General features: G+C 43.4%; 1 protein-coding gene across 1 annotated transcript; it reads right to left on the bottom strand.

Annotated features, from left to right (window-relative positions):
* Positions 1 to 10944: 10944 nt before the first annotated feature.
* PPP1R3C (protein phosphatase 1 regulatory subunit 3C) lies at positions 10945 to 14858 on the bottom strand. Its single transcript, XM_069461075.1, has 2 exons — positions 14741 to 14858; positions 10945 to 12782 (listed from the first exon to the last, which is right to left on the bottom strand). Exons 1-2 carry the CDS (start codon positions 14752 to 14754, stop codon positions 11843 to 11845), a joined length of 954 nt encoding a protein of 317 aa, XP_069317176.1. The 5' UTR covers positions 14755 to 14858; the 3' UTR covers positions 10945 to 11842.
* Positions 14859 to 15082: the final 224 nt, after the last annotated feature.

Consider the following 15082-nt stretch of genomic DNA (forward strand, 5'->3'; position numbering starts at 1 on the left):
ACACACACACACACACACACACACGCACACACAGACTCTTGACACACACAGACCCTTTCTAACCTTCCACCATCCTGTGAGCTAGAAAACAAGAAGGTAATTTGATTAGAATTGTGTACAAAGTAAAAGTAAATAGAATCCAAGTTAAGAAGTCCTTAAGGAAGAAGCATCTCTATAATAGATAAAATTTAATGCAAGTTCTTCATTCACCATTTTGACTACTCAGAAATCATCATTGTTCAGTTACAGGCTGTTAAAAAAAGGTAAATACATGACTCCTGTCTAGTGAAAGAGTTAGCAATTGAAATTCTAGCAACTGAAATCCTATGCATGGGAGAGTAGGATCTATGAAGAATCAAACCCACTCCCTGAGCTGCATAAGAGTACGGCCACTGACCTTCAGTTCTCGGCCATCACTGCCACCTACGAAACAAACCGCTAGAAACAGAGAGCCCTGGATGCCATACCCTTGAGTTGATTAGGAGGCTCTGAGAGTGTACTGCACCCAGCCCTGCTGTGCAGGCCCTCCATGTAAACATTAACTGGACAACTATGGCTGAACTGGCCCAGCCAAGAACATCTTCCCACTCTGTACTCAGAGGGCACCAAGGCCACACACTCAGAGGGGCTGGGCTGCCTTACTCCCCCCACATCCGGTCAGGCCCACTGCCCACCTCCAGTTGTCACCCCTTCTCACCTGGGCTACTACAGTGACTTCTGCTTCCCATCTGTCTCCCTGAGGCATCTGGCCAAACTTCCACACCCTCTACTCTCTCTGCATTGCTTCCAGGTAAAGATAAACTTCAGCCTGTCTCCCTGTTACCTGGAGTGAAAAAGGCCACTGTCCTCACCCTCCATCACTGCTTGGACCTCAACCTCATTGCAGCCCCAGCCCGGGCTTTGCACCCCCGCACCACAGTCATTGCCACTTCCTGCCTTTCTCGTGCCCTGTACCCTTCTGGAATACCATCTCTTTTCCTCTGTCCAAACTCTACCTATCCATATCCTCACTCCAGACGCCGTTCCCAGCCACCCTACTCTTTACGGATTGCTCCTTTCCTTCAACTCCTTTTAGTTCCTAACTATCTAAGCAGACCTGTTATTTTCCACTGTCTTGGGCACAGGCCCTGGAGTAGAGCAGGGGTCTGACCTGAAACTTTTTGGTGTCTCCTACTCAATTTCTATCCCCTAAATACTGTAACAACATGCTTAATGAACACAACTGACCTTGTGCGTGAAAACCTTCGCCGTAAGAACAGCCAGAGTAGTATTTGGACAAACTGCAGTCCTCTCCCAGAATGACACATTGCCCTTCGAGTCGCATGGAGGAAGTGCATTTGGGCCAAGTTCCCAGATATCTAGCAAAGAAAAGGCAAGTCAGCCTCCTCCCCTCCCCCAACCCGTCCCGCTCTTGCCAGACATCATTTAAAATGCACTTCAGCGTGTTTGCCTTTTATTTGGAAAGGAAACAAGTCCTGACATTCTGTTTCTCCCATTTCATTAAGGACGGAGGTCACTCCTGGGAAGGAGAGGGGTAGTTTCCAAAGAGCACTTGTGAGGGAGGGGAGAAGGGGAACGCTCCCATCCTTTCTCTTCACCTCCTGGAGAGAACAAGCCCAGCTTTCACAGTGAATTATTTCCAGCGCCGGCTCTGCCAGGACTCAGCTCTGCCTGGCTGAGGCAACACCCCGAGGACTGAGCGATAGCACAAGGTCAGACAAGGTGTCCGGACAGAACTGGCCTGAGGAGGTGGCACTAAGACAGCTGGGAGATAAGGGAGTGGAGAAGGGGGTGAGGGAGAAGGCGGGAGGTATGTGTTATAGGGAGTCAGAAAGCACTGGACTTGCAGATCTCTCTCTCTCTCTCTCTCTCTCTCTCTCTGTCTCTCTCTAACACACACACTCCTGCACAGAAACACATTCTTTGCTTGCCCTCCCTCCCCTTCTCTAACTCCCCAAGGCATTTCTATAAATAAACAATAAGACCCTGAGCCTGCCAGAGGCCCATTATTAACCCTGGCAGTGTTCTGGCCCTAGGTGTGTCAATCCCCACACTTTTCCTCACTCACGCTTTGCAACGCCCTTTCCCGCAGGTACTCTCCACCTATGTCACCCACTCTAAAAATCCTCTAAGCCCCTCCCCACCTGTCCCACGAGAAAAATCCGGCACCCCACACCACACTCTCCATATTCTTATCCTCAAAACTATAAGCTTCCTGTTGTGCTACTCAAAAAAATTGACTACAGTTCAGGTCACATATATTTGTTTTAATTTTTAAATTTTTTAATTGACAAATAACAATTGTATAGATTGATGGGGTCAAATGTGATGTTTTGATACATGTATACATTGTGAAATGATCAAATCTGGCTAATCTGGCCAACACACCCATCACCTCACATACTTATCATTTCTTTGGGGTGAGAACATTCAAGGTCTATTATTTCAGCGATTTTGAAATATACAACACATTATTTTTAACTATAGTCGCCATGTTGCGCAATAGATCGCCAGGACTTACTCCTCCTATCTAACTGAAGCTTTGTACACTTTGACCAACATTTCCCCATTCCCCCTCAGCCTCTGTTGACCACCATTCTACTCTCTACTTCTATGAGTTCAATTTTTTTAGATGCCACCTTCTAAATGAGAGCATGCAATATTTGTCTTTCAGTGCCTGGCTTATCTCACAGAGCATAATGTCCTCCAGGTTAATCCGAGTTGTTGCAAATGACAGAATTTCTTCTGTTTTAAGGCAAGGTATTAATAGTGTTCTGTTGTATAAATATACTACTGTTTTTTATTCATTCACCTGTTGATGGGCACTTAAGGGCTGTTTCCATATTTTGGCTATTGTGAATAATGCTGCAATAAACACGGGAGTACAGATATCTCTTTAGCATATTGATTTCAATCCACTTGGAAATATACCTAGAAGTGAGGTTGCTGGATCATATGGTAATTCTATTTTTAGTTTTTTAAGGAACCTCATACTGTTTTCCAAAATCGCTCTACTAATGTACATTCTCACAAACCATGTGCAAGAGTTCCTTTTTCTCACTAACATTTATCTTTCATCTTTTTATAATAGCCATTCTAACAGGTCTGAGGTGATACCTCATTGTGATTTTAATTTGCATTTTCCTAATGATTAGTGATGTTGAGCATTTCTTCATGTACCCATTGACCATTTGAATGTCTTCATTTGAGAAAAATCTATGCAGGTCTTTTGCCAATTTTTAATAGGATTATTTGTTTTCTTGTTATTGAGTGTTTGAGTTCTTTACATATTTTGGATATTAGCCCCTTATCTAATATATTATTTGCAAATATTTTTTCCCAATCTGTGGGTTGTCTCTTCACTCTGTTAATTGTTTCCCTTGCTGTGCAGAAGCTTTTTAGTTTGATACAATCTCCATTGTCTATTTTTGCTTTGGTTGCCTATGCTTTTGGATCATATCTAAGAAGTCATTACCCAGACCAATGCCATGGAGTTTTTTCCTGTGTTTTCTTCTATGAGCTTTATGGTTTCAGTTCTTACATTTAATTCAACCATATATAATCTTAAAACATTATTTGCATGCCCCTAATAATCAGAATCACCATCTATTTGCTCTGTGCCAGGCACTGTGCTAAAGTCTTTATATGCATGATTGCATTTAAATTCCACAAGAGTCCTGAGGGGTCCATATGATCAAGACATTTTGTAGATAAGGAAAGGGAGGGGAAGCTCTGATGTTGTGTTGCTTGACATAGTGTAGAGTGTAAGGTGCAGCATCTTGAACCCAGGTCTGTATGACTATAATGCACATGTTCTTAACTCCTGCCCTGAGGCACCTCCTACTAAGAGTCCTTTGGCATCTAAGATTCCAGGGAATTTACTGGGAGGTCTAGTCAGACATCTGGAATACCAGGATTAATAACCAATTAAACTTCCCCATACTTATAGTGGTGTTTTTTACTTTTCATTTCAACAAACATTTCTTTGGCCAGGCTCTGTACTAGGTATTGTGGATAGAGCAGTAAACAGGACACGCATGTCCTGCCCTCATAGAGCTTAGAGTCTGGTTAGGAGATACGGTCCATAAATGAACACACGATTAAACACATGGACCAATTCACCAAGAAGCTTTAAATCCACAGAGAATAAAAAGGACATAGTTTTAATTTTTTCCTCTGTCCTCAACTGTGTTAGGTCAAATCATCTCCTTCCCCCTTTCCTCCCCTTTAAAGTATTTTAGACAGTTTGCAGTACTTCCTGTCACTTCCAGTTATTCAAATTTGACACAAACCAATTTAAACTCCCATCTCATATCCGATCCCAAGCCCTTGCCCTCCCAGAGTAGACAAGACTTGCTGATGGAGGGGCTTGGTGTGCATTGGGTGGGGTCTGCTCTGTACTCACCTCCCTACCTGCCTCTTCCAGACTGTGATTTCCTCCTTTATGGGGATGGGAAAAGGGAGGGGTGCTTGAGTTCTAGCTACACAGACCCCACAGACCCTTGTTGCTGGAGACCCTCATCCAGAAGGTGGCCATCTTGGGTGAGGGCTCAGCTCAGGCCCAGTACTTTCCTCTATGTCCCTTTGATCCGTGGGAAATTCAGCCATCCTGCACTGCCAAGCTGTGCAGAGACCCTGCCCCATTGCCATCCCTTCTTTCCGTCCTGCCTTCTCTCTCCAATGTTTCTTTTCCCTAGGACAGAGCCCACAGTAGGACTGCTGCTCAGGCAGACAGTCAGCCAGGAAATATGCTAGGGAATCTCTGAGCACTCTCAGCTTGGAGGAGGGAAAAACACCCCTCATCCTGCCCTGGGAGGAATGCTGTCACGGGGAACTCTGTCCCTCCCACAGACTGAGGACTCTGCAGCCCCTGCTCCAGCTCAGCCTTTCCTTATAGCCTGGGACAGGGGCAGGGCTGGTGGGATCAGGGCCGGTTCCACCACTTCATTGTTGAAGACTGGTTGGGAGCTCTCCTTAGAAACACAGGGTGCTTAACACTCTCACGTCACCTTTGGGCCTTAGCAACTGTTCCAAGGTAACAAAAAGTCCCGCTCCCCACCCTGTTAGAGACACAATTATAATTGTGAGACATGTGAGGAATGAAAAGAACAGGGTGGTTACGAGAGTTGGGTTCAAATCCCAGCTCTGCTACTTATTCATCATGTGACCTTGAGCAGGTTACTTAACCTCTCTGTGCCTCAGCTTCCTCATATGGAAAATGGTGATGATATTAGCACATACCTCATAGGATTAAATAAGAAAATATAAGTAAAATGCTTAGCATAGTGCCTGGCACATTAATACATGCTCAGTAAATGTAAGTTACCTGAGGATATGGCTTGAAGGATCAGGTGCTTCACAGGCACTCGACAACATTTGATGAAATCATGAATGAGGGAGAATAGCTGGGAAGACGTCTCTGAGATTGGGCAGTCAGAGAGGACCACTCTGAGGAAGTGACACTTAAGTTTTGACATAGGGGATGGGGGAGAAATCAGCCAAAGAGCTAAGGGATCGTATTGTACTGGGATCATATTACATAATGGACCAAGAAAAATTGCCTTTGACATTTTAATACATTACATAAATATGGGGTCACAAGACATTAATTCCCTCTGGACCAAAGGTTATCATGACTCCCAGGAGCCAAAGTCCCCCAGGTGCCCAGTCCCCATCCCAGCAGCTCTAACTGTGCCACCCCAGTGGTTGCTTTGGGGTTTGTTTCCATTTTTTTAAGTTGTCAGTCAGGACTTTGGTAGCAACGAGATCAAAATTCTGGCTAGATGGTAGGTCTGATTCCACATGATCTAAGTAGTCAGAGCCAGAGAGTGTCAGCTACCACAAGGAAGAGAGTATATCACAAATCCAGAGGTAGACATGTGAACAGGCAGTTTATAGACTGGGGTTTACCCAAAGATTAATTTTGAAGGTTGGCTCATCCAACAGAGTACATAACTGGACACTTGAGTCTTTGTGCATCTCTGGTTACAGTGGTTTTAATTACCTTGAATCTGGTCAGCATTATAAATGGCTGGGATAAGATATCTGCTGGAGGCATGGGGATAAGCATGTGACTCACCAGCTCCTCTGACTCAGTGGACCCATAGTTGTCATGAGCTGTTAATCCATTGACAGTGTGTGAATGAGGCAAAGGGGCTATGAGAAGCTGTACCAACAAATAGCCAGGAGCACCCACCAACTATCTTTATGACTGAGCCCTTTGGTGACATGTAGCATCTATATCTTTTGTTGCTGTAATGGCAAGTTTTTGGCATAGGTGTGGCCTGATCATTGTTTTCAAGCACACTGAACCTGGACGATAATATAATGGAACTGCTGGAACAGTTTCTAAGATAGAAGGATGCCTCTCTCCTCCCTGGTTTGATGAACTCTCAGTGTGGATAAATAAGGTCTGGGAGACTGTGCTGGGAATCAGGAAGCAGGGTGGTGCAGGTGCCTAAAGTGGTAGGTGAAGGTAACAGAAAGGGGCTTTCCATTTAGAATGCCAAGGTAGGGTGGTTACCATGTTACATAGGATTGCCCTTTCTGTCACCTAGAAGCCCAGGTATAAGCACTAAGACTCTAGAGAATAGCTGGTCCTTAACAGAGATACATAAGAATTTAGCTATTTTCACGTCTCTCATTGTGTGAGAGCACAATGGAACATTCTACCCAACTTGAGACAGTCTGACATCTCGAAATCATAAGCCAAGGTTAGAAACAACACATAAAAATGGTCTATTGTCATGAATTCAAACCACATCCTAACGGTTGCCAGAACAATGCTTTCAAATCCCAGATGTTCCGAAACACTTTATTATTCTTAAGGGAGAGATCACCTCCACCCCCACCTAAAAAAGTAGGGAAAGGAAAATAACAGTTCCAAATAGGATGCACATGGGAAAGTTCCTACTGTGCTTGTAGGTACTAATAAAACCTGTTTTTAAATGTTTATTATAAAATATTATTTACCTATAAAATAACATGTAATGCATATACAAGAAATGTTTGCTTAAGAAAGAAAAAATCAAGGATGTGTGTTGTAATCACTAGGGTAACCACTGAAACAACAGGAAAAGAATATATAACTAATAAGTTAATAAACTGGAAAAATGGAATAACAAAACAATGATTAATCCAAAAGAAAAGAAAGAAATTAAAAAGAACTTAAGCAAATGGGTTCAATAGAAAACAAATAATAAAATGACATCAAATCAACTATATCAAGAATTGAATTAAATACAAATGAACAAAAGACTAATTAAAAAGTATACTGTGAATAAGAGTTTTGAGAAGCATCATAGTGTAGAAGTTATGACCACAGACTCTAAGTCTAGGCTCAACTCTCAGCTCCAACACTTACTATGTGCCCATGAGCAAGTCACAAATCTTGTCTGTGCCTCAGTTTCCTCATTTGTAAAATGAGATTAATAGGAGAAATCACCCCCATAGAACTGTTGTGAGAATTAAATGAGTTAAAATAATAATATATATATAGTACTTAGAACAATGCTTGCTACATAGTAAAGGCTATATAAGTGTTAGCCACTGTTATTAATTAAGCCTCACAGCAACCTTGAAAATAATTAACCCATTTGCAGAGAATTACATTGAGGCTTGAGTGACAGTGCAACTTGCCCAAAATTACTCAGCTGGGATGATAAGATAAAGATGTGCAAATGTCTCCAGTACTCGTGCTTCATGACAGCAGGAATCATATTTGTCTTTTTCATCACTGTATAGGCAGTGCCAAGCACATAGTTGGTGCTCTATAAATACTTGTTGGATAGAAGAGTGACTCTTACTACAATGCTATTTCAGATACTGTACTCTCTCAACCAGCAACGCAAATATTAATATTAGCAGTAGGTGCTTATTGGAGAAAAGAATCTGAGACTCATGATCATTTCCAGAACCACACTGTGAAAAGGAATATTTGTGAGAAAACTTTGTATCACTACTATTAGTAACGAGCAAGTTTAACCACTCTGGGCCTCCATTTCATCCTCTGTTTAAAACAAAAAAAGTGGGTCAAGGAATCCTCAAGGAATCCTCTGAGCCATTATGTGACTCTGTTTTCCAAAATGGGGCAGTGGAAAACACTTCACACAGCTTAAATCAGAGGTTCTCGACCTTGATGCATATCGGAAACACCTGGGAAGCTTGTGCAACCTGTCCAATGCACAGGTCACACCTTGGAGCAATTAAGTCAAAATCTTGGGAGGTGTAAGGGAAGACATCAGGTTTTTGTTTGATTGGTATTTTTTTTTTTTTAGAGATGGGGTCTTGCTATGTTGCTCAGACTGGACTTGATCTCCTGGCCTCAAGTGACCCTCCCACCTCAACCTCCCAGAGTACTAGGATTATAGGCATGAGTCTCTGTGCCTGGCTGGCATCAGTATTTTTTAAAGTTCACCAGGTGAATCTGATATGCAGCCAAGGTTAAGGACCACTGGCGTAGAGGGACCCTCAAACCCGAGATAGCAGGAGTCTACTCATTGGCAGAAAGAAGGAAGAGTCAGGAGGCCAGGAGTCAGCAAAACTGCATGTGGGACTGCTCTCAGTTTGGGATCCCTGCTGCCTAACAAGAGGGTTTGTTCAGGCAACAGCTCCCAGTTGCTGCTAGAAAACTCTACAGGAAAACTGGAGATGAAAACCGAGCAAGAGACTCTCCCTATCTCGTGCAGAACTTTTGGATTCACGTTGATAATGATGCACAGTTTACTCCCACGCTAGAGATCTTCAGCCATTCAGTTTGGGGATGAACTAAAAGGTGAGCCATCAATTTAGGAAAGAACAGAGTCCTTCCTTAAATAACTAAATTAAGCCTTATAATTTTTTTTGGACAGCATATCAAGCACCCCAAATTCAAGTCATTCTCCTATGTTAAATTTTGAAAGCAGAGTTGCTTCCGCTATTCGGTTAGATATGAGGATGTGAAATGCAGTTAATCCCATTCAATAGCAAAGGTCCAGGAACATTCTGCTCTTTGACAGGGTCCTCCTTCAGGAGCAGCCCAGGGACACACCAACGTTGGGTCAAGCTGACACAGGTGACCAGCAAGAGTTGGCCAGAGTCATGCCTGATTGAAAATAGCTCCGTGTTGAAGAAGTGAGAAAAGGAAGGTCTCCATGGGAGACATCGAGGAGGAGGTATAAAGCAGACACAGGAACGACAAGCAAAGTTACTGTCTAGCCAACTCAACCTGGCCCGGGGCCTTGCATAGGTCACTTCCCCTGTCTGGATCTTAGTTTATTCTCTGCTAAAGGTAGGCATTTGAGTGTCAAGGTGTTTAAGCTCCCTTTCAGACCCAAATTGGATTTATCTCCATCCCTTGGGAAGATGTTATCCTTCACCCAACCGTCAGCATGAATAGAGAGCCAGGCGAAACCAAACAGGGGTCCTAAGCTCCACCACCTGCAGAGGTCAGCAGATAGTGCCAGGGAATGAAGCCATGGGAGGGGACTGTGACCAGAGCAAGGCAGTATTGCCCCACCTGGGACAGCACGCCCCATCCAAGGGGCAGCTGCTATTCAACTCCATGTGATTGTTGCCATTAGGAAAGAGCTTGTACTTTTTTGAGGAAAAAAAAAGAAATCTGGATGTTTTTATGTAGCCTGCCAATTGTCATATCTTGGCAATAAATTCTTTGTAAAAAATCCTTTATATCAGATAAAATATATCTGTGCCCAGACACACCCTGCAGACCTGTAGTTTAAAACCTTTAACATAAGGATGCTATAATATGATAAAAGTTTGTTCTTCATAATTGGGCCTTTTTAATAGGTTGGTCATTGATTTCCCCTTAAGAAACACCATGCTGAAGCTCCTTCTGAAATTTTAGGCAGACCCAGAGCTACAATGTAGGTTCATGGACTTGCTGCCTCTCACCCCAGAGTGCTGAGCTTCTCCCCTCAGTTCGGGCCTGATGCCCACTGCCCCTCCTTATTCCCCCTGTGCAGCCCAAAGCTTTGCCCCTTCAGGCAGGTGCTGGAGCTCAAGTGGTAGGAGTCACTCCAGCCCTACCCACGCCATCTCCCATTTTAAAGCTGAGATGTGGCCTCGGAGATAACCCTGACCCAGCAGAGAGTGTGTGTGATGAGCAGGAACCACAGATGGGGGCAGTTTTTCGGGAACAGTCACAGCAGTTCAAGTCACTGCGCCAGGCCCCAGTCCTAGTGGTCAGGTGGTAGGCAGTGTGCTCACTAATGAGACTGGGCTATAGAGATACCCTCAGGGGATCCACTTCCTGGTCCACACTCACTCTGCTCAGTTGCTTCTAAACAGAACAGGAGAATGTCAGTTGAGAGGTTCTTATTTCACTAACTGTGACTTTGAGAAAGAAAACATAGTCAGGTCTTATATCAAACACATTTATTGTTAAAGTGAGAAGCTCATAAAGGATAGATAGAGGAGAGTGAAATATTTACAGTAGAAAAATTACGGATGCTAGCCAAACCTCAAATACTGTCACAGCAGAGTTATTCCAATAGTACTTTTGCAGCATGGCATATCACACATGATAAAATTAACTGCTCTCTCTTGACATCTCTCAGTGCATGTGCACAATAATAGAAGCAAACATTCTGGGACTCTCATCCTCAAGATCTTACAGAATGGATTTATATACACACAAAAACAAATATATTACAACACATCCAAAATAATTCACATCTGTTTTTTTTTTTTAAGAAGCATTTTGACTTCAAAGGAAATTAAAACAGCAAGACAAAAATAGGCAAGAGATAGATTGCTACTTCTATGTGCAAGGTACTGGATTCTTGCATTGAGAATCCTATGTCAGGTCTCACTTCGAACATCACATCAAAAAAGTGTGGCAGAAAAATGAGTCACCTTCAATATGAAGGATGTGAGTTGGGTACACCGACAACACTCTCAAAGATACAAGAGTATACGAAGAGGAATGCCAGCGTACAGAGTGGACCTTCTCATGAGGCCATTCAGATATTTGGGTTAAGCAACTACAGTTTTCTGATTTAATCAAGGCACTTGCAATGAGCTATCTGATGTGACATGGAGTCCCTATGTGTTGTTAACCACTGATGATGGCATGGTTTTTGTTAGCAGGATTCTACGCCAAGAACCCAAGCATGATGTCTTGATCACAAAATCACTTATAACATTAGGACTGCAAAACCAGATTTGCTTAAACCTTCCCCAAATCATGATTTTTGGTAGATCACATTTGAACAGAAAGGCTTCATGTAAGATCTTGATTCTCCAGAGTTACAATTCATCTTCACCCAATACCACCCAATACCCTTAAAAGGTTATTTGGCTTTTCGCTACAAGAGTACATAGATCTTTTTCCTCTCTACAGATTGTTTCCCCAGGATAGAACCATAAAACCAACTTAAAAACACAAAATAACCTTACATTTTCTCACCAACAAGTAAGTGTCAGACCTCCTGCTCCTACTCTGACTTCAGCTTCAGAGCCCTTTGTGTATACTTTTCACACATTCCTCATACCATTAACACAGCTTTCCATCACCATCAGCTGTCCTTGCTCAACTTTCCCTTGCCCAACCTGAAAGCTCATGAACTGATAGGGAAGGAGGAAGGGCACTGAAGAGGTATCACCTTTATTAAAACAGTTCCCAGGCTGTTATGTGATCCTCCAAAGCAAAATTGGGCAGCAGCATCTCTACAGACCCCAACACTAAATTCTCGAGTGGCTTTCTTTTCTGTAGCCAGGTCTCAAAAGCTCCAATCTAAACCTACTGATGGAAAGTAGCAAAGACTGCCTAATATTGAGCAATACAGACCTAGAATTGCATGGGGAATATGACAGGTCAAGACCGATCACTAGGTTGCTTAATTCATCGATATGAGGCCAAGTTCTCCATTCTCCCCCAGCTCTGCCACTCTGGGAAGAGCCCACTAGCCAGCCTGGGACTGCCAAAGATTGGTGACTCTAACTCTGTCTTAGGGGATGCCTGGTGGAATGTGCAGTCCTGGGGTGCCATCTGCGTCTGCACCCCATCAGGTTTCCATTGTACATGGACAATTCTATAATTCTGACCATCATTGTTGTCCCAGAAGACTTGCCCATTCGCATGATAAGAAATACAGAACTCAATTTTCTCCTCAGTTGGAATGACAGGGGGTAAGTCAATGGCAAATGAGAAGGTGTCACTATCTGAGCCACCATATACATTTTTCATGTAGACACAGTCCACATCGGTGTAGCTTTTCCAAGTATCAAAAGTGATACGGATCTGAACCTTCTTCTCAAAGCTCATGTTTTTGACTTTCACAGTCCCTGTCACCGTTCGCTCTTGCAAAGAGCAGTTCTCCAGACAGACAAAGTTCTTCTGAAAGTGGTTCCGGAAACGTAAGTAATCAGATGAAGGTTGAGGGAAATCTAAAATGAGGTTTTTCTCCTCATGGAGTTTTAAGCCAGAGGAGATACTGTTAATGTCCAAAAGATCAAACTGGAGATCCCATGCTGGTTCTTCCGGCAGGTCGGAGAAGACGTGGATGGCAGTGAGAGAGAGACCCTTGGAGTCGGCAAACACAACCCGTTTCTTGGCTTGGTTGTGTGAGCAGTTCCAGTCATTCTGCGATTTGGCTTCCTGTTTCATGTTGAGACATGATTTCAGAGGCTTTAATTTATTCACAATTTGTCTTCGTTGAAAGTCATCATAAGGGCCCAGGAAACTCTTCAGAGGTGGCGAGTGAGCCAAGCAAAGCCTCATGGCCACATCCACTGGCATGACTGAACTTGTCAAAGGACGTGGATCTAAAACCTGGATCATTCTGAAATGCAAAAGGAAGAGGGATTATCACCTGGGTCTGAAGCGCTCTTCCCCAGTCCCAAATACATATGTCCTATTTTCGTACCAAGTGAATTATATATAGCCAGTGCAGTATCAGGGAGATGCTATCATATGTAATAAAAGAGAACAGTATTCGGTAACCAGATCTTCATTCTGTGTCTACTTCTACCCTTGGCTGGCTACAGGGCTGTGTGTTAACTGCTTAAAACACTTTGGTGGGTGCAGGGCAGGTCTCAGTTTCCCCATCTGAGAAATCAAAGGGCTGGATGTGATAATGTCTAAATACAGCCCTAAGGATCATTTGCTCTGTTCCAAACTGGTGTCTCTCAAACCTAGCTGGTCACCATAGGCTAGGGAATTAGTTTTTTTGCTTGTTTGTTTGTTTTAATTCAGATTCCTGGAACTTGGAGCCACTGAGGCAGGACCCCTGGGACTGGATATGTTCTTAGAGCTGCCCAAGTGATTCTAATGACCAGTCAGGTTCAGGAGACATAGTTCCAGAACCTCTGCTTCCTCTGGCTGCTTTTGCTTTTTTTGCTGTTAAATTGATTACACTTCTCTGGAAAGGCAATTCACTTAAAAAGGAAAAAAAAAAAAAGCAACAAAAATTCTCATGGAACAATTTTGAGAGTGATAAGGCTAGAAAGAATGGAAGTCAGAGAATTATCTTTGCACTTTAACTAGTGTGGTCTTCCTCATTTTTTCCAGAAAAATTCATGCACTTGAAGAAAAACTTTGTATACTCTATATTTCATATGAAAAGATGCCCATGACAAGTCCACATTTAAGTGGAAAAACCAAATACCTGAAAATTGGAATGTTTTTTAATATGTAGTACATATATGAACGTATAAATATTGAAAAAGTCTATAGGAAACACACCAAAAAGTTAATAATGATTTCTGGGTGATAGGATTATAGGTGATCTATTTTTGTTTTGCTTCAGTATTTTTTGGTATTTTCTAATGTTTTGGCAATGGACATTTATAAGAAGGACAATAAAGCTATTTCAAACTTAAAACATAACCATGCTCATCAATATTAAACCAAGAAGCATCCCTCATTACACATTGCCAACTTTATGGAATTAGGATTTTTTTCCCCATCTTAGCCTTGCAGATAAGAGGTGTGTGTATACTGTACATGCCATTTTCAGTGTGGCTTTAGTAACTTCACAGCACCTCTAAGGACATAGGCAAGTGGTCATTATCACAAAATGGATAATAAAGAACACTCAGAATGTACTTTATTAGCTCTGGGGTTTTTCTGGGAGACCTACAAACTTAGAACAAACAAATGAAAGCTAAAGCTATATTTGTGGGCCTAATAATAGTTAACAAGCAGGATTTTTAGAGAAGTCTTCTGCTAAGTTATGTCTGGAGACACTATTTAAAGTAGTTTTATGGGAGGTTTTTTTACCTTTTGCATTTATAGAAAGACAGTTTTAGTATTGGGTGATTTCCCTGGAACTTTAAGTCCTGGACAAGAGTTAAAAATAATAGTTTGCTCAAACTCTGAAACTGAATTTGCTATGGCAAACAGTGATAAGAAAGAATGAATGTAAATTCATTCATCCTGTAACTTCGCGCCCCCAACCCTCAAGCGAAACTAGCTAACCAGCAATGTCAGAGTGCTGTTGTCACAAGTTAAGCCACCAGAGTCTTTGGGACATTTGTTCAGGATCAAAAGATAACAGTCGCATCCTCGAGGGAATCCGAACTAAAGCTGACTCACGTTGAGACACTTTCTGGTTTAAGATGCCGATCACCAAGACAGGCTGTACCTAAGAAACAGAGCGCAAATTCCCACACCTCCAAGGCCTCCTGGTTGCCAGATTCAACTCAGCAGTCAGTCAACTTGCCCTCCCCAGGGGTCTCCATTTGCAGAGGTGACAGAGCTAAAATGCCCCCAACTTGCCCGTCGCTGCAGCGAACCTACCTGGTGCAGCTCATTAGGCACAGAGGCGGCGGCACACCGTGAGAGCCAGCACCCGCTGTCTGCGCAAGTTCGCACCCGGGTTCGGCCGTCCCCGCTCGGCGGTGGCTCGGGCGGATTGCGGGGCTGCAGCCCGAGCGGCTGCTTATCTTGCTCCTCACCACGTGAACAGATCCCCTTGGACCAATCGCCGGGCCTCGGGCCCGATGGCGCGACCAACCAGCGCCCAGCTGGGGCGCGAGCCCTCGCCCCGGGTACGTGATCACCACGCGGCTGGACGTGCGGGTGGCGCGAGCTGGGAGCTCCGGGAAGGGTCGGGGACGCCCGGGCCAGCTGGACCGAGCC

Source organism: Eulemur rufifrons, chromosome 28 (genome assembly GCF_041146395.1).
Source record: "Eulemur rufifrons isolate Redbay chromosome 28, OSU_ERuf_1, whole genome shotgun sequence".
Lineage (NCBI taxonomy): Eukaryota > Metazoa > Chordata > Mammalia > Primates > Lemuridae > Eulemur > Eulemur rufifrons.